General features: G+C 43.1%; 1 protein-coding gene across 2 annotated transcripts in view; it reads right to left on the bottom strand.

Annotated features, from left to right (window-relative positions):
- Window positions 1–2,152: 2,152 nt before the first annotated feature.
- Window positions 2,153–24,689, bottom strand: part of ACOT9 (acyl-CoA thioesterase 9) — a 71,283-nt gene continuing 48,746 nt past the window's right edge. For both annotated transcript variants that reach the window (XM_030202249.1, XM_030202250.1), the window contains 6 exons: window positions 23,373–23,484; window positions 21,655–21,745; window positions 13,707–13,792; window positions 11,787–11,874; window positions 4,429–4,579; window positions 2,153–2,849 (listed from right to left, as the gene is read on the bottom strand). In XM_030202249.1, coding sequence (XP_030058109.1) covers window positions 2,782–2,849; window positions 4,429–4,579; window positions 11,787–11,874; window positions 13,707–13,792; window positions 21,655–21,745; window positions 23,373–23,484 — 596 coding nt within the window. In that variant the 3' untranslated portion in view covers window positions 2,153–2,781. The remainder of the gene's footprint in view (window positions 2,850–4,428; window positions 4,580–11,786; window positions 11,875–13,706; window positions 13,793–21,654; window positions 21,746–23,372; window positions 23,485–24,689) is intronic.

The following is a 24,689-nucleotide window of genomic DNA, read 5'->3' as shown; positions in this document are numbered from 1 at the left end:
AGGGGACGAGGTGAACACTGACAAGGAAACGGTCACGGACGTGACACAGGTGGCCCCAGCTGCCTACAACTCAAGGAGTTGAATCAATATGTCTCTCAGGTGGCCGCAACAGTCAAGCAAGAGAGCCAAGCTCCGCAGCTGAGAAGGACAGCAGACTGTCAGCTAGGTGATGTAACCAGTAGCTAGAGCCGCTGCTACAGCTGTGCTATATAGCCTGTTGATGTAAGATAGCTGACTATCTGGCTGGCACTTGGATGCAATACAGTCAGATGTTGCAGCAAGCACATCCAGGTGACTCACACTTGTAAGCAAGGATCAGACAGATTGGCTCAGTAACTATGCTAAACAGGAGACCGATGCAGTTGTGCCACAGAGCTGAATACCGTCAGAATGCACAAGGACTGGCTTATGGAGAAAAGGTTAAGAGTTAATTGATCTTTTGACCGTGAGTCCCTGGGTGTAACCAGAAAGCTACTCCACTTAAAACAGCCAAATGGTGCAAGTAAGGTACTTGGTTAACTCCAGTATTTGTACAATAGAGCTGGACGCTAGTCATGATATACAGCCAAGCTGTGAGATGAGCAAGAGTTTCCCTGATCAGTCTTGTGCATAGCTGGTGCATACATCCCAGCTCTGCAGAGGACTAGTTTCACCACCAGAATGAGGTAGGATCGATAGACGAAGCTACCAAAATAGTTATTCTTGACCAGCATTGGGGTTTTTTTTGGCTTGCAACACCTCGACAGCCAATGACCAGCCTTAATGTCAACAGCTGATCTGACCGAGTGCCAAGACTATCGAATGCTGAAATGAAATAGAGCCGAAGAGCTTAGCACTCTGCAGCAAAAAAAAAAAAAAAAATGGGTGAAGCTCTCGGTTCTGTACTGAAAATGGGTAGTCTGAAAAATGAGGCTGCTGCACAATATCCTGTATGGCAGAGTCCTGGTGTTCTCTCTGTCTCCACCTTCTGGTAAATGGAGATAACCCCACGTCTCTGGATTGATCTGTGGGACGTAATGGAACTACATGTACACATTTATGCCTGCTATTCAGTATGCAGAAATTTTTCAAGCAAAAGTTATGTGTGAAAGTCCATACCCCACCCCCTGGAAATGCCTCTGCTCTGCATCAATAACAACATATAAAATGCATTAGACACATTTTTATGTGCATATACGTAATTTTATAACCAGCCATTTCTACACAAACATCTATTTTATTAATATAAATATATTTCAAAATTTTTCCCTAATCTCGATAATGCCCAATATTATCATCTGAAAAAATTTAAATCCAATAAAACAGGACTTCTCTTGCCGTTTAGGATGGCTTGAGCCTGTCCTGAGCAAATTAAAAGTTAGAGCTGGAATCTCCCATTCATTGGGGCTTACAGAGAACATATGGGCAGGAGTTATAATTGAAAGAGGAGGACATTTAAGAATTGATCCTTGAGGGAGGTGTTCCACCTGACCCCGACCTCCATCCTCAGCATAGAACATTGGTTTGTGGGAAACAGAAAACTGTTGGTGCTGGTAAAAATTAGATCTCGAAATTTCAGTTGCTTAAGCTGTTTTTGATTTCTCAAGATTTGGGGCAAAAATTAGATGGCCTTGTACAAAACTACTGATAGACACACACCTCAACTCAACGTTGAAAACTTTCTTCCATTTTGTTTATGTATGCATTATTTTTAAAAATACAGAATATGTTACAGAAAATAACATCCTAAGGGGCACGAAAACTGCAGCAAAGTGATACTCCCTTTTCCTGTCAAACAGACACTAAGGAGGGGGGATTCATTAAGTGGCTTTAAGTTGCGTTAATTGACTCTTAACATGACTTAAACAGCTACTTTTCTAAAAATACCTTGCCGAGGGTTATTTAGTAATGAGATGCAAAATATGCAAATGACGTAACGCAACTTGCGGCGATACTTTGCAAGTTACATTAGGGCCCAAAAACCATGTTAAAGTAACCTCAACTTTAGCATCAGGCCGCAAAACAGTGGCCCAATGCTTCTGGGCCACTAGCTCAGGGTCCCCCCCCCCCAACTTCCAGCCTCCACCCTCAAGCACCACTACTCCCCCCCAAAGTCCCCTATTCCCCCTCCCTCACCTAAAAGGTTGAATTGGTGGTCCAGGGTGGGGGTCTTCTGGGGTCCACATGGGGAATTTCTTGGGTTCCAGGGGTTCTCCAGGGAGTCTCCCAGGGACTGTAGTAGTAGTCTTCCAGAGGGTCTCCCAGGGTCTGGTCAGGGCTTCCAGGGGGTCTTCTTTGGGCAGGATACTCAGATAAGCTTATATTTGAGCATATATATAGTACATTGTTATTTCCATCTGCTTGGGACTGCAAGAGCTTCTCGGTTCTCACAATCGCTTTATAAAATGCGGAATACAGGGGTTGACTGTAGTCTTGCCTAAGCCACATTTCTACACAATGTGGATATCTGCCTGTAAATAGAACCTTTCTGAAAACGGTACTTACATGTGCAAAGGCTGCTACTTACACTCAGATATGTTTCCACAATAATGACCACCATATATTTACAAAGAAATAATCATCTGTTATGCTCATGCATCTATTTATTTATAATAAAACATTTTATACCACTCTTATCAATCAAAGCTGTAAAATATATAGGCATAGTAGTAACAGTCAGAAGCAGCGGTGTCCGCTACAGTCTTTCATCCCTTGGTTCAATCTGTTCAGGCAAGCGGACAAGCTCTTTGGTGTGGGTTGTCCAAAATGTCACTTGTAGTCCTGCTCCATCGTAGCTGCTGTCTATGGTGCACTTGCATTCTTCATGGCTGCATTATAGTGACGCTTCCCATCTAAATACAGCATTGACTCTTAAGACAGGAGAAATAAAAAAAAAACATGAAACAAAATGCAGGATGCATAAATACAGTGCTATGCAGACCTTACTACTTTTTCTTTTTAATTAGTTATAGTTTTCTGATGTGCTTCCCTGGCCTTAGTGCAAAAAAAAGAAAAAAAAAAGCAGATTATAAATGTCTGAATGAATTAAATCAAATCTTGTCTTGCCCATGCCATTAACGTTCAACGTAATGACCTGCCTTTCCTGTTCATAATGTATAAACATCTGTATCTGGCTAACAAAAAAAGCATTAAATTTTAGATGAACAACATCTGTGCACAGAAATTCAATGATGTAGCAGCTGGCAGGTAAGGTAGCGTGAGGTAAAGGCACCGCCTTGACCACTGTTTTGTCACTTTTAGGTCAGAGAGGGATTGCCCTGAAATCTCTTATCTGATTGTGACTTATCAATATCTCATATACCAAATCCTCTGCAGTATTATTTATGAAAATTAATGAACAGAACTAGACTCAAGAGAGAGGCAACCCACTGCTCTCTCCTGATGTAACAAACATTCCTGAATGTACAAAGCTGAAATTCTCCATAGAAGGGATCCACTTTATATCAGTCACGTAGCTAGGTGGGGCCACGGGGGCCTGCCCCCCCCCCCCCAAATTTGCTCTGGGCCCTTGGTTGGCTGGCTGGGGTCCCCAACCCCCAACAGCTGAAGACTTCGTCCAGTGCTGGTCTGCGGCGGCGCCACCGCCTCCGCATTGCCTGCCCTGCTCTCTATTCCCCTCACATCGGGCACGCTCCTTTTAGTGAAATTGAGCATGCTCATAAGCACATAAGCACTGCCACGCTGGGAAAAGACCAAAGGTCCATCAAGCCCAGCACTCTGTTTCCGACAGCGGCCAATCCAGGCCCCAAGAACCTGGCAAAAAACCCAAAATGTAATAACGATCAATGGACTTTTCCTTCAGAAATCTGTCCAGACCCCCTTTAAACTCAGCAAGGCCAGCTGCCGTCACTACCTTCTCCGGCAATGAGTTCCAGAGTCTAACTACGCGCTGAGTAAAGAAAAACTTTCTCCGATTTGTTTTAAACCTACCACATTCTAATTTCATCGTGTCCCCTGGTTCTATTATTGTTAGAAAGCGTAAACAAACGCTTCACATCTGTCCGTTCTATCCCGCTCATTATTTTGTAAACCTCTATCATATCACCTCTCAGCCACCTTCTCTCCAGGCTAAAGAGTCCTTTCACTAAAAGGAGCGTGCCGAACGTGAGGGGAAAAGAGAGCAGGGCAAGCAATGCGGCGGCGCCGGAGGCCAGCGAAGTCTTCAGCTGGCGGGGGTTGGGGACCCCCCACCAGTCAAGATGTACAGAGGCGGCAGTGGGAGGCGGAGGGGGTGCAGCAGCGGAGGGGGGTGGTGGCCAAAATGTGCTCCCCCACCTTGGGCTCTGGCCCCCTCCCACCTCGAAGTCTGGCTACTCTCCTGCTTTATATATAGGACTCTCTTAATCAGTTGTGATACTTTTAACTGAAAGTAACACAAAAACAGTTTCGAAATATGGGTTAAATACTGCACAGCTGATTGCTACTTACCTCCATATGTTTTGGGTATAATCTGTGGGACCTCATTCTCAGACATAAATGTGAAATGAAAGATGTTTGTTGTGCTGTTTTTTCTAGTTTGCGGGTCAAAGACTTCTGTGTGTACACGGACCTGGATGTGAGTTCCCTCTGTGTAACAAACCTTAGAAAATGATGACATCAAATTCAGTGATGCATGTGTCTGGCACTTAAAGACACTTGGAAAAAGAAAACCTGATCATTTGACACCAGGATCTTTTCTCACACGTGGCAGTGTCAACTTTGTATATAGCACGAACCAAAAGAAATACATCTATCAATCTTGAATCGAATCTCCATACAACCAGGTTGAGGAGAACACTTGAATTATTTTTCTGATCTTAAAAAAAATCAGGAGGCCACCATGCAGTTTTTTTAGGTTTGTGTTTGGTTATTTTTTTAATTTCCCTGAGGCAAGGAGGGTAATCAGCCACATACACCCCCCCACGCACAAAGGAAACCAACAAAAAGCATGGGGACCAAAAGACCAGAGCCAAATCCAAAATAAAACATTAAGGGCCCTGTTTACTAAGAAGCGTTATAGGCGCGTTATTGTTTTTAACGCACGTTAACCGCGTAAGCGCCTACAATATCCCTATAGGCGCCTACATGGTTAGCACGAACGCTAATTGTAGGCATGTTAAAACCCTAATGCGCCTTAGTAAACAGGGCCCTAAATAATTAAATAAAAACTACCAAAGGGATTTTACCAGGACTAAGAAATCTGAAGCAACCAAATGAGGAGGACTCAACTACAATAAGAATGAAAAATGTCCCTCACTGCAAGGGAAAAATGAATCTCAGCACACTCAGATATGGGAGGAAAAAGGGAGCTCAGCTACCGCAATGAAAGAAAAACGTAATCTTTCAATCAGCAGTTGCTTTATCTTTCATTAGTCCACTAAAAATAAAAAAAAAATAAACCTCTCCATTTAACACATTGCTGATTTAGTGCAAAAAATTTAAATGTGACTAACTCTTACTAAAAGCAGTGGTGTAGCCACAGGTGGGCCTGGCTGGGCCCGGGCCCACTCACTTAGGGCTCAGGCCCACCCAACAGTAGCACACGCTTAGCGGTAGCTGTTGGGAATCCCAAGCTCCGTCAGCTGAAGACTTCCCCCTGATAGTAACGAAAACGCTACTCTCCATGATACTGGCACCTGCGCATGCTCAGTTTTCAGCGCATGCCTGCTACAGACTGCCAAGGTGGAAAGAAGCATTTTCCTGCCAGCTGAGATATTTTTTGGGTGGTGGTTGGGGGGGGTGAGGGGGGAAGAGCACTTAGTGCTCACCCACTTCTTGCCTAGGCCCACCCAAAATCTGTTGTCTGGCTACGCCCCTGACTAAAAGCACCTTATATTTAAAATAACAAAAAATGGCCCTTCCACACAGCTACACTGGCTTCCTCAGCGGTTCATTACTCCATTCATAATATGCTCAATCTTCGTGCCATATACTGAAACAAAAGAAAAAGGTTAGCCACCGGTCACTTCTTACTAACCCACTTTCATGTCGCTCAACACTTAACTGCTTCATGAGTTCTGCCAAATCTCAAAAAAATGGCTTCGTTTACAGCGGACACCATCAACTGTTATAAAGCTGAAACACACATATGTCACTTCCTCTTCAAAAAGAAACAGCTGTCAAAACAACCACAGTGGCTTTCTGAAAAAAACATTGCTATTTGGATAAAGGTTTTTTTTTGTTTTTAATAAGAAAACACTCCAATCTACAGTCTAGTTTAAACCTGCAGAGACAATGGTATGACGTCTATAAATCCAACACACTTCACTCTGCTTAACATCTTTATCTCCCTCACTTCTTTGCAGGCTCCTTGTCAATGACAAAACAGCTTAATTCATTGAAACAATGCAAAATTGCTTCAGTGAGACTAAAGGTTCCTGTGACAAATTTCTTTTTAAATTCAATTTGTACTCCAACATAAGTAGAGGAGTGTGGTTGCCGTGTTAGTCCACTCTTAAGGTTATCAATAGAAATCAAACAAAATAAAACATGGAAAAGAAAATAAGATGATACCTTTTTTATTGGACATAACTTAATACATTTCTTGATTAGCTTTCGAAGGTTGCCCTTCTTCGTCAGATCGGAAATAACTCCAACATACTAATTTTAAATAGAAGTGATGTCATACCTATGTACAACTTTTGACGTGGGCAAAGAATCACATATACTATGAAATCCATTTTACAATTAGAAAAAAAATTTTTTTTAAATATTTTCTACCATCAACTGGATTGATAAAATCTCTTCTTTGCCAAGTGACCATGCATATACTGCACTTACCACGTTTAAAATGTCCAGTGAAAGGTGTAGTTTGCATCATTACGTTTGAGCTCTTGTCAAAAAATGCTACAGGACTCAAGATTTCCTTAAGATTACTCCCCCTAGAAAAAACTGTTCTTAATGGTATCTCTGCAAACGCAGGACAAAACTGCAAAATCTCCCATTTTTCTCTAATGATTTGTACTATTGTTGTACTGAAGGTACAATACTTCAAAACAAATTTGTGCCGACTCTTGTTCGTTCCTCTGACCATGAATAAAAAGCAACAAATCTATCATTGAAACGAGCTCTTTTATAAGCCCTCTTCAATGTCCTTCTTGGATATCCTCTATGCTACAATTTAGACTTCAATATCCTTGTGTACTTCTTATAATTACATATATCTGGTACAGTTCCTCCAAAGCCCACAGGGTGAAGCACTCCAGGTAGTACATGAGGTTTTTGACCGTCAGCCAAGGCTGCATTTGATTCCCACAATTGTTTTGGTTCAATTAGCACAGATTGCCATAAAACACTTTTTTTTTAAATGTTTGATGGCCAATTGGACTGTTTCTGGTTTAAAACAATTCTCGTTTTTAACGGTCACATTTCGGCTCTAGTTTTAACAGCCATAGCCAGCACTTCCTTATGTGTTCAGGCAGTGCATCACGTTACAGTAGTTTTCCCTTTCTGTTTAGTTACTGTGGTGTGCTTTTTACTATTTTCACAGACCACTACAATACAGACTGTATTTTACAACATTGCTAATTATGGATCATCATTATCGTTCTCGAGTATTTAGGTTTGTCCTACTTTTCTCTGGATTGTTTCATTTTGTGTATGTTCATTTAAAAAAAAATGGAAGTATTTATTCATATCAATGTTTTAGGTTTTATTTACTATTATTATGCTTCGTGTTATATGAACGCTCTTGCTGTTTTGTTCTTTATATTAGCTTTTCACTTTAAAATCACATCACATTTGCATAGCATTTAAATTTTAAATTGTATATTATATATATGTTTTAAGCTTTATTTACTTTCAAGATGTTCATGTTTCATGACGTATGAATGCTCTTGCTGTTTTGTTCTTTATTTTCTCATTTGATATTTGCACAGTTTTCAGATTATATATGTATTATCATTTGTTTTTAGTGTTATATTCTTTTATATTTTGTTTATATATTGTTTTTATTTGTAGACTCCTGATGTAGGCCCTTTGGCCGAAACACAACGTTGTGTCGAGTCAATATACTGATTAATAAAGTTTGGTTCATCTTTACTCTGGAACTCCTGGTTTTTTACCCATTGTTTTGTTGTATTGTGACTATCCGTGGGATTTCGTTGAGTTCTCCACGTTTGTGGATTCTCTACCAATTGGACTTAGAGATCAGAGGGGGGTAGCAATGGGGGGCTATTTCTGCTCCCTCAATAGACAATCTTTTTATGTCTAAGTTTGAACAGGAATGGATTGAGTGTTCCCCTCTCAGACAGAAGATATTTCGTTGGTGAAGATATATTGATAATGTGTTTTTGCTTTGGACAGGCACTTCAAAGGAATTTCGAGTTTCTTGGTTTGGCTAAATAGTTATAACAAATCAAATAGTTTATGGAAAGGTATTCTTATTCCAAAATACATTTTTGGGATTTGGAAACTGAACAAAAAGGAAGTTTTGTAAGTAGTGTTTATAATAAGCCTACTGATAGAAATACTTTTCTATTTTATTCAAGTTGTCATCTGAGGCATTTAGTGGACAGTCTACCATATTCACAGTTCCTAAGGATTAAGAGGAACTGTACAGATATATGTGATTATAAGTACATGAGGATAGTGAAGTCTACATTGGAGCACAAGACGACATTGAAACAGGTTTACAAAAGAGCTTGTTTCAATGATAGATATTTATTGCTTTCTGCTCATGGTAAGAAGAAAGAACAAGAGTCAGCACAAATTAGTGTTTTGAAGTATTGCGCTTTCAGTACAACAATAGAGCGAATTAGAAAAAAATGGGAGATTATATAGTTTCGTCCTGCGTTTGCGGAGATACCATTATAGCTTATTCTAGGGAGAAGCATCTTAAGGAAATCTTGAGTCCTGCGGCTTTTTTTGACAAGGGATCAAACGTAATGATGCAAAGTACACCTTTCACTGGACATTTTAAATATGCAGTACATGCAGTATATGCGTGGTCACTTGGCAATCAAGTTGACGATAGCAAATTTTAAAAGTTTTTTTTACTGATTGTAAAACCGATTTTCTAGTATATGCGATTCTATGCCCACATCAAAAGTTGTACATGGGTATGACATCACACCCATTGGAACACAAACCAAATTAAAAAAAAACTTTTTTAACAGAAATGTTTACAGTCTCACTGTAAGTAATTTTTTATTTTTATTACATTTGTACCCCGCACTTTCCCACTCATGGCAGGCTCAATGCGGCTTACATGAGGCAATGGAGGGTTAAGTGACTTGCCCAGAGTCACAAGGAGCTGCCTGTGCTAGGAATTGAGCTCAGTTCCTCAGGACCAAAGTCCACCACCCTAACCACAAGGCCATTCCTCCACTGTTGCTACTATTTGAGATTCTACATGGAATGTTGCTATTCCACCAATCCACCAATGTGGCCGCGCAGGCTTCTGCTTCTGTGAGTCTGACGTCCTGCACATACGTCAGACTCACAGAAACAGAAGCCTGCGCAGCCTTCTACATGGAATGTTGCTAGTGGAATAGCAACATTCCATGTAGAATCTCCAATAGTAGCAACATTCCATGTAGAATCTCCAATAGTATCTATTTTATTTTTGTTAAATTTGTACCCTGCGCTTTCCCACTCATGGCAGGCTCAATGCGGCTTACATGGGGCAATGGAGGGTTAAGTGACTTGCCCAGAGTCACAAGGAGCTGCCTGTGCCTGAAGTGGGAATCAAACTCAGTTCCTCAGTTCCCCAGGACCAGAGTCCACCACCCTAACCACTAGGCCACTCCTCCACTGCCATTGTTTCAATGAATTGAGATGTTTTGCCATTGACAAGGAGCCAGGAAATAAGCAAGGGGGTGATCTGATAAAGATGTTACAACAGCATGAAGCCGACTGTATTTACAGACTTCATACCATTTCCCCTGAAGGTTTAAATCAGACTGTAGATTGGAGTGTTTTCTTACAATAAAAAACTTTTTTATCCAAATAGCAATATTTTTTGATTTTTTGAAAAGGAAGTGACATATGTGTGTACCAACTTTATAACAGTTGACTGCATCTTCTGTAAGCGGCGCCATTATTTTGAGATCAGGCAGAGCTCGCGAAGCAGTAAGTGTTGAGCGATATGAAAGTGGGTTAGTAAGAAGTGACTGGTGGCTAACCTTTTTCTTTTGGGGTTGGTTTCGGCGGGAGGGTTAGTTGTGGTCATGGGGGTGGGGTGTGAGGGTATTTCACCAAAAATACCCAAACTTTGAGGTTATAGCTTCTAACCATAGCTGCATTGAGATTGTTTTTGTATGTTCTTATAGTGAGGCAGAGTTTATGCTCTAGGGTACTCTGGTTGGGTTTATCTTGAATGGCATTTTGCATTTACTCCTATGTTTTACCTGCTGTTGTATTGTCTTTTCAATGCTTAATAAAGATTTCAAAAAATTAAAAAAAATATATATACACAAATAAATAACATACATTTACAAGTATTTTAGACCACAGCATAGTGAAGGCATCAAAATGTTCTCTGCTATAACATATCCCAGTCAGTCATTCATGGCTAAACTCCATGGAGACAACTTGCAAAACGTATGCACAAACTGTAAAACTGTGTGGGTAGCATTTCGCCCACAAACTAATTTTCCCTTGAAAATCAGCTTAGCAAAACCAAGTGCACAGATCTCACCCTGTTATTTTTGCAGCTACGTTTTTATCTGTACACTTAGGAGAATGCCTTTGAGACTCCAAGAGGTAAGTGCTTTAAAGCCAACCACCTACAGGAAGTCTCCCCTAAATTTACACAGGATAAATGATTTTCAAATAGTCCATTTCTGTGTACAAATCCTTGAATTATGCCTTTGAAAATAGTCCACCATGAGCTTGTAACCTTGCCCTGGGATTGGTAGCACGGAATGTTGCTTCTCTTTGGGATTCTAACAGGTACTTGTGAGCTGTATTGGCCACTGTTGGAAACAGGATACTAGGCTAGATGGACCACTGGTCTGACCCAGTATGGATGTTCTTATGACTCTGATTTGAACAAAATTACTCCACTTAATACACAGTAGTACCACATTTAGGGTTACCATTTTTTGTCCCCCAAAAAGGACACATGCCCCGACCCACCACACACCCCGCCCCCTTTCACACCCCTGCTCTGCCCTATCACGTTTTCCCCTCCCCCTGTCACATACCCCGTCACCCCCCCTCCCCTTACCTTACTACTGCCCTGGTGGTCTAGTGACCTCTTCGGGGCAGGAAAGAGCCCCCTCTTTCCTGCCCAGAGCGCTGCCCTGCATGCATCCTTCCTATTCCTGATCCTCGGCGCCGATTCAAAGTGGCCGCCAAGAGTTGAAATCTCGTGAGGTCACGTCAACTCTCGGCGGCCATTTTGAATCGGTGCCAAGGATCAGGAACAGGAAGGATGCATGCAGGGCAGCGCTCCGGGCAGGAAAGAGGGGGCTCTTTCCTGTCCCAAAGGTGGAAGAGGTTACTAGACCACCAGGGCACTAGTAAGTAAGGGGAGGAGAGGCTAGCAATCTGCCCGCCTGTTTGCCCGGACATGCCCTCAAAAAGAGGACATGTCTGGGTAAATCCGGACATATGGTAACCACATTCACATTACATTTCTATCCACGCTGAATAGAGGTGTTTTCAGGGCCAAGGATAGGGTAAGGAACACAACTCACATGGTTTTGCACTTCATAGAAAAAGAAGGAATCAGTGTCTATAGATATTCTTTCCCTGTGCACTTTTCAAATTTCGATCTGTAAGGTATCCATGAACTTTACAAATGCAAATCTAACCATATCCAAACCTTAGAACAAAGGGGCAATGGTGATTCATTATCCTACCTGGGAAGCCAGGAAGAGCAATGATCCAATCTCAACCGGTTTCCGAAACATGATGTCATCCACAGCCACAACGTAAGGTCTTGATCCTCTTAAAAGGAAATAGATTTGTGCTGATTAACTCAAATGCAAAGCATCCCTACCACTCTGTGGGTTTGATGGTCCATTTTCATATCCTCACTTTAACAGTTCAGTACACACATATATATATAAACCCTAGCTAAAAGGTTCCAGTTCACAGCAGAGCTGGTCAGAACATATATAAAACCTGATAAACCCACTGGAATCTGTGATCCTTGCAGCTTCACACAGAAATGAAGAAAAAGATGGTGAAAGCATGCAGAGCATGTCTCATGGAATCCTTTCCAACTCCTCTGCTGCAATAGTGGGAGACACAGTTTTAGGGGTGGTTTGGGGGGGGGGGGTTGCAGGCAGTTTGTGGATGACAGCAATTGCTGGGATAATTTTGAGGGATGGTAGCATTTGGGGGTGGGTAAAGAACAGGGGTGAGGCTATTTGAAAGAATTTCTTAACTGGTATATGTGTCTCAGGGGCAATGTCTCTCCACATGAGTTAGTTTTGCACATACAACTAATAAGCTTCACTCCTAGGTCAGGGTAGGTGGAGTATAAGTTTGGTTTGTGAAATGTAATACTAATATTTGCTGTAGTATTTGCATTGTGAGCTGCCTTCTGGAGTTCACAGGATATGTTTTCACTAGGTTTCTATACTGCAGAAGCTCAGTGGCGTACCAAGGGGGGGGCGGTGGGGGTGGTCCGCCCCGGGTGCACGCCGCTGGGGGGGGGTGCCGCGTGCCTGTTGGCTCCGATTCCGCTCGTTCCCTCCTTGCTGCTCCCTTTGCGCGGAACAGGTTACTTCCTGTTCCGGGGCAGAGGGAGCAGCAGCCAGGGAACGAGCGGACTCGGAGCCAACAGGCGCGCGGCACCCCCCCAGCGATCCGCCCCGGGTGTCAGCCAGCCTAGGAACGCCACTGCAGCAGCTAGAACTGCTTCTCCCGCTGAAATGCACTGGCTCTTTTCTTTTGGTGGGGGGGAGCCTCTGCTCCATTCTGACCCATATTCACCAGTTTTCCCCCCATGTCAAGTTTCATCCCTTTCTGTTATCAATAGAAATCAAACAAAATAAAACATGGAAAAGAAAATAAGATGATACCTTTTTTATTGGACATAACTTAATACATTTCTTGATTAGCTTTCGAAGGTTGCCCTTCTTCCTCAGATCGGAAATAAGCAAATGTGCTAGCTGACAGTGTATATAAGTGAAAACATTCAAGCATTACTATGACAGTCTGACAGGGTGGGAGGATGGGGGTGGGTAGGAGGTATGCATGGGGACATCAAAGCATATCATTGATATTCTAACAGGATGGGTGTGGATAGGTGAGGGGTGGGGTGATCAACAGAGACATACAGCTTTATGGTTTATAATGGGCTAGTAATGCTTGAATGTTTTCACTTATATACACTGTCAGCTAGCACATTTGCTTATTTCCGATCTGACGAAGAAGGTCAACCTTCGAAAGCTAATCAAGAAATGTATTAAGTTATGTCCAATAAAAAAGGTGGTATCTTATTTTCTTTTCCATGTTTTATTTTGTTTGATTTCTATTGATAACCTTAAGAGTGGACTAACACGGCTACCACACTCCTCTACTTAAGATGGAAGATCCCTTTCTGTTAAATTTTTGGAGAGTTTTTGTGTCCCCCAGATAGACATTTTTGACCCTTTTGTACAATTCTTTGGGTTGGAAAGAATAGAAAAGGATTTAAAGCATCAACAGGAACCTGCAGGCGCTGACACTAAAGCAAAAGGCTTGAAGAAAGCAAGTTCCCACCAGGAACTCTCCCATTCCACCTCTGAGCTGATCTATGGTCTAACTTGTAGCAAAAGTAAAACACTCACCCAAAGGTGCAAGCAGTGGCCCATCCCAGTTCAAATGCTTTCCTCATCAGAAAACCACCAAAGATTCTATTAAATATGTTACGCTCCTGCATTAAAGAGCAAAAATAAAATTTATTTTTCAATGTGTTAACACAGCTGGATAACTTACTTTCTAACCTAAAACCAAAAGGAGAAACTACACAATGGAATTGGAGGAAGCTTGGAAGAAACAAAAAGTGAAACGCTGTGACCCTGGGCAAGTCACTTAACCTTCCACTGCCCCAGGAACAAATACTTACATTGTGAAAACCCACTAGAGACAAAGTGCCTGCATATTATCAATGTAAATTGCCTTGGTCGTACCACACAGTGGCGTAGCTACGTGGGGCCAGGGGGGCCTGGGCCCCCGTAGATTTGGCCCTGGACCCCCCTGCCGACGACCCTCTCGACCCCCCTCCCGCCGCCAACCTTCCCCCGCCGTCGCCATGGGCTACCTTTGCTGGCGGGGGACCCCAATCCCCGCCAGTCGAGGAGGTCCTCTTCTTCCTCCTAAGGCTTTGTTCTGTTTCTGACATCCTGCACATTGTACGTGCAGGACGTCAGACTCACAGAAACAGAACAGAAGCTACTGAACATTTTTTGACTCAACAAGATGGAGCATTCATGGATCACAAGATGTGCATGTGGGTTTATTGACTATATATTAGCAGCATTGGCTATTGGTTATATATATATATTTATATCACAATTAATAGCAGGTGAATTGAGGATTAATATCATCTGACCAGCACAAAAAAATACATAAAAAGAATTACCCAATGAACCACCAGGCAGTGATATTATCACTTGCAGTAATGAGTGGAAATTCTGAAGGTATTCATAAAAATATATGAAACACACACTAACACTCCTTTGGTAGCCCTTGATGTGAATTTGTGTTTGAATAATTTTGAGTTTTGGTAACTTTGAGGCATATTGTCAAAGCACTTAGCCTCCCAAAGTTCCATACGTTTCTATGGAACTTTGGGAGGCTAAGTGCTTTGAAAATAAGCCCCTTTGTGTCCTGGTTTGGATATTTATTGTTATATATTTGAGCAATAAGCACAGAAGATCCCTAGTTAAAAGAAAGGAGGGAAAACAGAGATCAACAACAACGCATCAAGAATCAGATAAGGGAAAGGGAAATGGGACTTGATATACCGCCTTTCTGAGGTTTTTGCAACTACATTCAAAGCAGTTTACATATATTCAGGTACTTCTTTTGTACCTGGGGCAATGGAGGGTTAAGTGACTTGCCCACAGTCACAAGGAGCTGCAGTGGGAATTGAACCCAGTTCCCCAGGATCAAAGTCCACTGCACTAACCACTAGGCTACTCCTCCACTCATTCCACCAATAAGAGCCAACCTCATCAGTGATGTCACAATGGCTTGATTGCCCGATACTTGGCTCACTTCTGATATTGTGATGTCATAAGGGAAAGGGGGAAAGGGAAATGGGACTTGATATATCACCTTTCTGAGGTTTTTGCAACTACATTCAAAGCAGTTTACATATATTCAGGTACTTATTTTGTACCTGGGGCAATGGAGGGTTAAGTGACTTGCCCAGAGTCACAAGGAGCTGCAGTGGGAATTGAACTCAGTTCCCCAGGATCAAAGTCCACTGCACTAACCACTAGGCTACTCCTCCACTCATTCCACCAATAAGAGCCAACCTCATCAGTGATGTCACAATGGCTTGATTGCCCGATACTTGGCTCACTTCTGATATTGTGATGTCATAAGGGAAAGGGGGAAAGGGAAATGGGACTTGATATATCACCTTTCTGAGGTTTTTGCAACTACATTCAAAGCAGTTTACATATATTCAGGTACTTATTTTGTACCTGGGGCAATGGAGGGTTAAGTGACTTGCCCAGAGTCACAAGGAGCTGCAGTGGGAATTGAACCCAGTTCCCCAGGATCAAAGTCCACTGCACTAACCACTAGGCTACTCCTCCACTCATTCCACCAATAAGAGCCAACCTCATCAGTGATGTCACAATGGCTTGATTGCCCGATACTTGGCTCACTTCTGATATTGTGATGTCATAAGGGAAAGGGGGAAAGGGAAATGGGACTTGATATATCACCTTTCTGAGGTTTTTGCAACTACATTCAAAGCAGTTTACATACAGTGGGGGAAATAAGTATTTGATCCCTTGCTGATTTTGTAAGTTTGCCCACTGACAAAGACATGAGCAGCCCATAATTGAAGGGTAGGTTATTGGTAACAGTGAGAGATAGCACATCACAAATTAAATCCGGAAAATCACATTGTGGAAAGTATATGAATTTATTTGCATTCTGCAGAGGGAAATAAGTATTTAATCCCTCTGGCAAACAAGACCTAATACTTGGTGGCAAAACCCTTGTTGGCAAGCACAGCGGTCAGATGTCTTCTGTAGTTGATGATGAGGTTTGCACACATGTCAGGAGGAATTTTGGTCCACTCCTCTTTGCAGATCATCTCTAAATCATTAAGAGTTCTGGGCTGTTGCTTGGCAACTCGCATCTTCAGCTCCCTCCATAAGTTTTCAATGGGATTAAGGTCTGGTGACTGGCTAGGCCACTCCATGACCCTAATGTGCTTCTTCCTGAGCCACTCCTTTGTTGCCTTGGCTGTATGTTTTGGGTCATTGTCGTGCTGGAAGACCCAGCCACGACCCATTTTTAAGGCCCTGGCGGAGGGAAGGAGGTTGTCACTCAGAATTGTACGGTACATGGCCCCATCCATTCTCCCATTGATGCGGTGAAGTAGTCCTGTGCCCTTAGCAGAGAAACACCCCCAAAAAATAACATTTCCACCTCCATGCTTGACAGTGGGGACGGTGTTCTTTGGGTCATAGGCAGCATTTCTCTTCCTCCAAACATGGCGAGTTGAGTTCATGCCAAAGAGCTCAATTTTTGTCTCATCTGACCACAGCACCTTCTCCCAATCACTCTCGGCATCATCCAGGTGTTCACTGGCAAACTTCAGACGGGCCGTCACATGTGCCTTCCGGAGCAGGGGGACCTTGCGGGCACTGCAGGATTGCAATCCGTTATGTCGTAATGTGTTACCAATGGTTTTCGTGGTGACAGTGGTCCCAGCTGCCTTGAGATCATTGACAAGTTCCCCCCTTGTAGTTGTAGGCTGATTTCTAACCTTCCTCATGATCAAGGATACCCCACGAGGTGAGATTTTGCGTGGAGCCCCAGATCTTTGTCGATTGACAGTCATTTTGTACTTCTTCCATTTTCTTACTATGGCACCAACAGTTGTCTCCTTCTCGCCCAGCGTCTTACTGATGGTTTTGTAGCCCATTCCAGCCTTGTGCAGGTGTATGATCTTGTCCCTGACATCCTTAGACAGCTCCTTGCTCTTGGCCATTTTGTAGAGGTTAGAGTCTGACTGATTCACTGAGTCTGTGGACAGGTGTCTTTCATACAGGTGACCATTGCTGACAGCTGTCTGTCATGCAGGTAACGAGTTGATTTGGAGCATCTACCTGGTCTGTAGGGGCCAGATCTCTTACTGGTTGGTGGGGGATCAAATACTTATTTCCCTCTGCAGAATGCAAATAAATTCATATACTTTCCACAATGTGATTTTCCGGATTTAATTTGTGATGTGCTATCTCTCACTGTTACCAATAACCTACCCTTCAATTATGGGCTGCTCATGTCTTTGTCAGTGGGCAAACTTACAAAATCAGCAAGGGATCAAATACTTATTTCCCCCACTGTATATTCAGGTACTTATTTTGTACCTGGGGCAATGGAGGGTTAAGTGACTTGCCCAGAGTCACAAGGAGCTGCAGTGGGAATTGAACTCAGTTCCCCAGGATCAAAGTCCACTGCACTAACCACTAGGCTACTCCTCCACTCATTCCACCAATAAGAGCCAACCTCATCAGTGATGTCACAATGGCTTGATTGCCCGATACTTGGCTCACTTCTGATATTGTGATGTCATAAGGGAAAGGGAGAAAGGGAAATGGGACTTGATATACTGCCTTTCGGAGGTTTTTGCAACTACATTCAAAGCAGTTTACATATATTCAGGTACTTATTTTGTACCTGGGGCAATGGAGGGTTAAGTGACTTGCCCACAGTCACAAGGAGCTGCAGTGGGAATCAAACCCAGCTCCCCAGGATCAAAGTCCACTGCACTAACCACTAGGCTACTCCCCCACTTGATGGACTTTACTGTCTTTATCTGATATTGAATTTTCTGCATATAGTGTAAAAGGGCCTATGGATCCGTTTATTTGTTCTATTCTAAGGAGGATATATATTGTGGTTATTATTATTTATTTTTTATTGTACTTGTATCCCACATTTTCCCACCTATTTGCAGGCTCAATGTGGCTTACAAAGGTCTGTTATGGTAGTGCTATAACAGGGAAGAAATACAATTGTTGTAGCAGAGAGATAAAAGAAGACAAGAGGATCTGGTTATGCAGCTGTACAGTGAGACATTCTGAGTAAAGGAGAATAAAGGTTGTGTTCAAGTAGTTAAGGTTGCCAGAACAGTGAGCAAACTGAATCATCTGCTACGACGTGCTTCCTCTGGAGTGGTCATAGTGCTATAGCCCAGAGTGCTGGTCAGAGATGCCCAAGAATATTCTGCTCAGAAAGGTTGGAGCTAGTGAAAAGAACAAGCAGCAACCTGTTTTACTTTCAGTTTCATTAGAATGAAAAGGGAGCTGAATAGGTAGGAAGCAAATGCCATCTGCTCTAGTGTACCCAAGAGTGGGGCGGTCTGCCCCAGGTGCAGGCAGCAAAGGGGTGCACGGAGCAGTTGCGTGGCTGTCAGCTCCGTCGGTTCCCTGCCCCCTCTGACCTTACTTCCTGTTCTGGGGCAGGGGACCAGCAGAACCAACACTGTGCACCCCCAGATGGTGAGAATGATGCTCTTTGGGGGAGGGGGGGCACGATGCGCCGAAGGGACATAGCGGCAACCCACCCCGGGTGGCAGCCAACTTAGGTAAGCCACTGCTTATCTGTAAGTTCCTGTAGCGGGGGATACCCAGCAAAGTCCTTGTGGTAATGCTTCTGAATAGCTGTTTCCAAGGGCCATGGAGATTGAAACATTTGGAGAAAATAGGTATAATAAAACCTCTGGAGAGCAGGGAGACCAGCACCAGTCCAAAACATGCCTAAAGTCTAGGAAGGAATTGAGTGTGTCCAAGTAAATAATGCAAGCAAGGACCAGAAAGCCCTCTACTGTTTTGTAACAGTATGCGGTAACGTCTGAAACTAGACTGGGAAAAAAGCTCTGAAAACACGTTTCTAAGTCAGCGTAGTATTTGCAACCTTAAAACTATATAGTGTCTCCATAGACAGGTTTGGTCATATATCTTGGGCCTTGAAGCATGTTCAAGTGTACAGCGCTACAGAAATGATAAGTAGTAGTAGTAGTAGTAGGAATGGATCCTCAGGAGCTTAGTCAAGATCGGGAGGCAGGGCTGGTGGTTGGGAGGCGGGGATAGTGCTGGGCAGACTTATACGGTCTGTGCCAGAGCCGGTGGTGGGAAGCGGGACTGGTGGTTGGGAGGCGGGGATAGTGCTGGACAGACTTGTACGGTCTGTGCCAGAGCCGGTGGTTGGGAGGCAGGGCTGGTGGTTGGGAGGCGGGGATAGTGCTGGGCAGACTTATACGGTCTGTGCCCTGAAGAGCACAGGTACAAATCAAAGTAGGGTATACACAAAAAGCAGCAAATATGAGTTATCTTGTTGAGCAGACTGGATGGACCGTGCAGGTCTTTTTCTGCCGTCATCTACTATGTTACTATGTTACTGTGAGAGTTAGCTTTGCTATCGAGTGCCACCCTCTCAGTCAGATGAATCTGGAGAGTGGGGGTTTCACCATTTTCCTTCTGCTATCCATGCTTGTGGCTCTGTATACTGTGAGGCTTGCAGCGGAAGCAGCGTTGAGGAAGACAACAACAGTAAGCCTGGTGGCAGGGAGGAAGGTAATGGCAGCTGGGAGTTAATGCCAACATAAAAAAAAAAAAAAAAGACAGCAACGTGGCAGTGTGCCTGGGAACTGCAGAACAAGAATAACGTGCGAGTCCAAGGAGCAAGTCGGCAAGAAGAAAGTGAGCGGCCACATCTGTAGCTGCCTGGTAAAGTGTCACAATTCCACAAGTGGCAAACTTTGCAACTACAGGCACAGAATCAAAATAAACTGGGAGCCCTATTAATTTATTTGTTGCATTTGTATCCCACATTTTCCCACCTATTTGCAGGCTCAATGTGGCTTACAGTACGCCGTAATGGCGATCGCCATTTCCAGAATGAGAAATACAACGTATTACTAGATTAAAGTTCATAAATGTTGAAGTAAGTTATAAAGTAAGTTGGATAAACAGTTCATTTCAGGCACGAGAGATAGGGGGGTAGGACGTTAATGTTCACTGGTGACAAATTAGTTGAAGCAATCAGGCGTAAAGAATTTGGTTTTATCTGGTTCTGGTAGAGTTTCGATGTTAGGTCATTTATGATGTCTCATAATGGTATGTCTTTTTGAACAGGTTGGTCTTTAGTCATTTCCGGAAGGCAGTTAGGTCGTGCATTGTTTTTAGTTTTAAACATTTTTTATTGGTGCTGCAACACAATGAATATTTTCATACAAACTCTGCACAGATCAAACATCAGATCCCAATGTGATTGTGCAATAATTGCTAACTAACAGGCATCAATTTTTATAACTTTTAATATTACTGTCTACCCCTCCCACTTCCTCCCTTCCCCCCTCTCCCATTCTCCTCTGGTAGCCAATTGCTTATTCTGTCAATGTTGTACCCTGATATTACAACTTCACTAAAGTGTACCTTTAACGTCAACAATGCTTATCAATTAAAAGCTCCACCATTCAGGCCTTCGCTATCTGGTCGTGTGCATTCTTTTCCCCCCTCCCCTCATCCCCCCTCCCCTCCTTGTCATGTTCCATATCTCATAACTTATCAATTCTAATCTCCTCCTCTACCCCAAGGTAGCCCATTAAGTACTTGACTGCGTGCTCGTGGGGATATCGTATTTATATATTTCTGCCAAATGTGTGAGTGGGAGGAGTGGCCTAGTGGTTAGGGTGGTGGACTTTGATCCTGGGGAACTGAGGAACTGAGTTCGATTCCCGGCACAGGCAGCTCCTTGTGACTCTGGGCAAGTCACTCAACCCTCCATTGTCCCATGTAAGCCGCATTGGCCATGAGTGGGAAAGCGCAGGGTACAAATGTAACAAAAATAAAATAGATACTATTGGAGATTCTACATGGAATGTTGCTACTATTGGAGGTTCTACATGGAATGTTGCTACTATTGGAGATTCTACATGGAATGTTGCTACTATTGGAGATTCTACATGGAATGTTGCTATTCCACTAGCAACATTCCATGTACAAGGCTGCGCAGGCTTCTGTTTCTGTGAGTCTGACGTCCTGCACGTATGTGCAGGACGTCAGACTCACAGAAGCAGAAGCCTGCGCGGCCACATGGTTAGGGTGGTGGACTTTGGTCCTGAGGAACTGAGTTCAATTCCCACTTCAGGCACAGGCAGCTCCTTGTGACTCTGGGCAAGTCACTTAACCCTCCATTGCCCTATGTAAGCCGCATTGAGCCTGCCATGAGTGGGAAAGCGCGGGGTACAAATGTAACAACAACAAATACTCAGAAACCGGACCTGCCTTCTTGGTCGCGCATTGTTTTTAAGGCCTTTGGTAGTGCACTCCATAGTTGCGTGCTGGTGTAGGAGAAGCTGGATGCATATATTGATTTATATTTGAGTCCTTTGCAACTGGGGTAGTGGAGGATCAAGAATGTGCCTGCTTAAGAACGTTCAAGAATATGTTATCCTGTTATAACTAACAGGATACCAAATCATCAATTGCTGTCAATCATTCTGCATCACAATTTCATTTTCATTCTCTCCGTGAGGAATACCTGAGGATGGCAGATCTCTAAGCCTTTAAGTTTTGCATCTTCCATCCACACCGAATCGGTAGGCAACACACGACTCCGAAAACTCACAGTCCTGTAAAAAGAATGGTGACCATATTTTGAAACCTAACCGTTTTATGTTTTTTTTGGTTTTGTTTTAAAGTAAAATACCATTTAATATAATTATAACAAGGGGTCCAAAGGTACAGATGAGAAGTAGCTCCCCTAGGATAAAAGCTCTTCCAACTAAACCACCCCCAATGATGAATCTAACTAAACCATGATGGCGCCATTATGATCCTCATCAGAATCCTATGCAGAAATCAGACTGAGACATTAAGGAGGTAATACAATGAGGTGAGAGTGTGTAAGAACAGAGTTTTACATGCTCAAGTAAGATTTATAGAACTACCTGAAGGTATATGTGTATGCAAAACATCTACTTTTACACAATACAGGCGTTCCTAGGGTGCAGAATAAGAGAATCAGAACAGGATTGGCAAAATGCACAAACTTCATAATACATTTTTTTTTTTTTTAACGGAGCCAGCGGGAGGGGGGAGAAAAGGAGGGACCTGGCGCCACCAGGTTTGCACTTGCTCAAAAGAGCCCTCAACCCCAGGCACTCAACAAAACCTAAAAATTAGGCTTGGAGGCCTAGCCAGAGCTGCTGCTGTGTGTGACCACCACCTGCTGAGATAGAGAACATACTGAGGAGTTTCCGGCAGCACATGACCACATATAGGGAGGCAAAAGGATTGCTCTCTATCTCCACCTGCTGGTAGATGGACACAACCCACCAGTCTATGGATTGATCAGCATGATGATATGGAATATGCAAACGCACTTATTCTTATTAGCAGGTGCAACTTTCTTCAAATCAGTCACCTTACTTTCTAATTCTTCCTACTTTCTTACCCATCTATATGTTACAACTCTGCCTTACCCTTCACTACCAATTATAATGTTCTATTACGTATTGTGTTGACATTGCAAGTAGTATACCATGCCATACTTTGTATTATTAGCTGAATATTTATACTGTAGTAATTGTTTATTGCTCATGTTTGACCTTTTCTTACTGTACACCGCCTTGAGTGAATTCCTTCAAAAAGGCGGTAAATAAATCCTAATAAATAAATAAATATACATGCATACATCTACCTCTGCGTAAGTTTCTCTCTTACACCTAGAATAGGGTAGAGAAAGGCACTTGGAACCCCTCCTGCCACAGTACCAAACTCAATGATTCAAGGGCAACAGTTGAACCTCACAGTAGGCTCAACATTGTCTCATTCTACATCATAACGAATGCATAAATCTCACCGTTCACACCCAAGTGTATGCAGTGAGCTTCACCACGGAGTTCTAGTCAGGAACTTAAGACTGCTCTTTTCCATCTGATCTGGAGGGGAAGTGAGGCCCAAAGTCACTTCCAAGTCTACCTATTCCATGTCATGATGCTATATGTATAGTCCCCACTTACATTGGTGGCAAAGGCCTAACAGTGCAGGATCTGTAAATTCTTGAAAATCATCATTTAGTATAGCCTTATCAATCCACTCCTTCCCACAAATTTTACCTCTGTTGCCTGCCACTCAACTGCAGCTATTTGAAGTTCACTCCGTGATTAAAGGCCTGAGCTATAAGCCAATAGCCAAGCCTCTGAACAGCTGCCTGCCCTACCCTGATCACAAGTTGCCAGTTGGGTTGCCACTTGCCTTGTATCCAGTGTGCTCAGAAACATGTCATGCACAACGGTTCTCTCGTCTGCTGTGGGCGCCATTTTCAGTAATGAAACAGTGCTGAAATCCACTCTCCTCGTTTTGTTCACTGAAGAAAATTTCAGTAAAATAATATATTAAAATATGCATTTTCAAGACAGCACACCAACTCCAATACTCACAAAACCTGGTCTTCCCCACCACAGGCAGCTTTTCCAGGCTGTTTCTGAGCAGTGAGATAGGCATGCATCTACTATGGGCCGTCATCCTCGGGGCCAGTGTGGAAGGAGGCAAGGGGGCATCAGGAACAATTGGAAATGAGGGAAGTGGGATGTGGGTGGGGAAGGGAAGATGCTGGCCAACTTGTACAGCATGTAAAGAGGGAGATGCTGGCCAACTTAGAATATAAAGAGGGAGATGCTGGCTATCCTAGGTCAACAGTAGGGGAAGGGAAGATGCTGGTCAACTTGGACAGCATGTAAAGAGGGAGATGCTGGCCAACTTGTTCAGCATATAAAAAGGGAGATATTGGCTATCCTGGGTCAACAGTAGGGAAGGGAAGATGCTGGCCAACTTGGACAGCACGTAAAGAGGGAGATGCTGGCTATCCTGGCCAACTTGGACAGCATATAAAAAAGGAGATGCTGGCTATCCTGGGTCAACTGTAGGGAAAGGAAGGGGGGAGGCTGGAAGTCTGCAGAAGTAGGGAGGGGAAGAGAAGATGTTAAACTACAAGAGGGTGGGTGTAGGGAATTGAGCTGCCCCTGAGAGGAAGGGGCAGAGAGCTGAAGGCTCACCTAGGACACCTGATACCCTTGAGTCAGCCTTGCAGCTGTCATCTACTATTTTAAACATCCCTGCTCTAAATAGTCCATTTTCCTAAAGGAGAAAGGTGAATAGTGGAATGCCCACATAATCTGCACTGGAACTGTTGCCTTTTAACATATTTACAAATGAACCGGAAATGGGAATGAAGAGTGAAGTGATCAAATTTGCGGATGACACAAAATTGTTAAATCACAAGAATATTGAGAATAACTGCAAGACTGGGAGATAGGACATCCAGATAGCAGAAGAAAAAACCCCCCACACTGTGTAGACAAGTGGAAAGTGATGCACATAGAATAGAATAACCCAAACTAAATTCTACATTAGGAGTCATTACCCAGGAAAAGGATCTAGGCATCACTATGGACAATACAATGAAATCCTTTGTTCAGTGTGTGACAGCAGCCAAACAAGCAACTTGAATGTTAGGTATCATTAGGAAACTAGTAAAAAAGCCCCGTTTCTGATGCAAAAGAAACGGGGGCT

This window comes from Microcaecilia unicolor, chromosome 4, assembly GCF_901765095.1.
Source record: "Microcaecilia unicolor chromosome 4, aMicUni1.1, whole genome shotgun sequence".
Taxonomy (NCBI): domain Eukaryota; kingdom Metazoa; phylum Chordata; class Amphibia; order Gymnophiona; family Siphonopidae; genus Microcaecilia; species Microcaecilia unicolor.
Note: the sequence above shows the minus strand (reverse complement) of the source record. Positions and strands in the feature narration are given on the sequence as shown.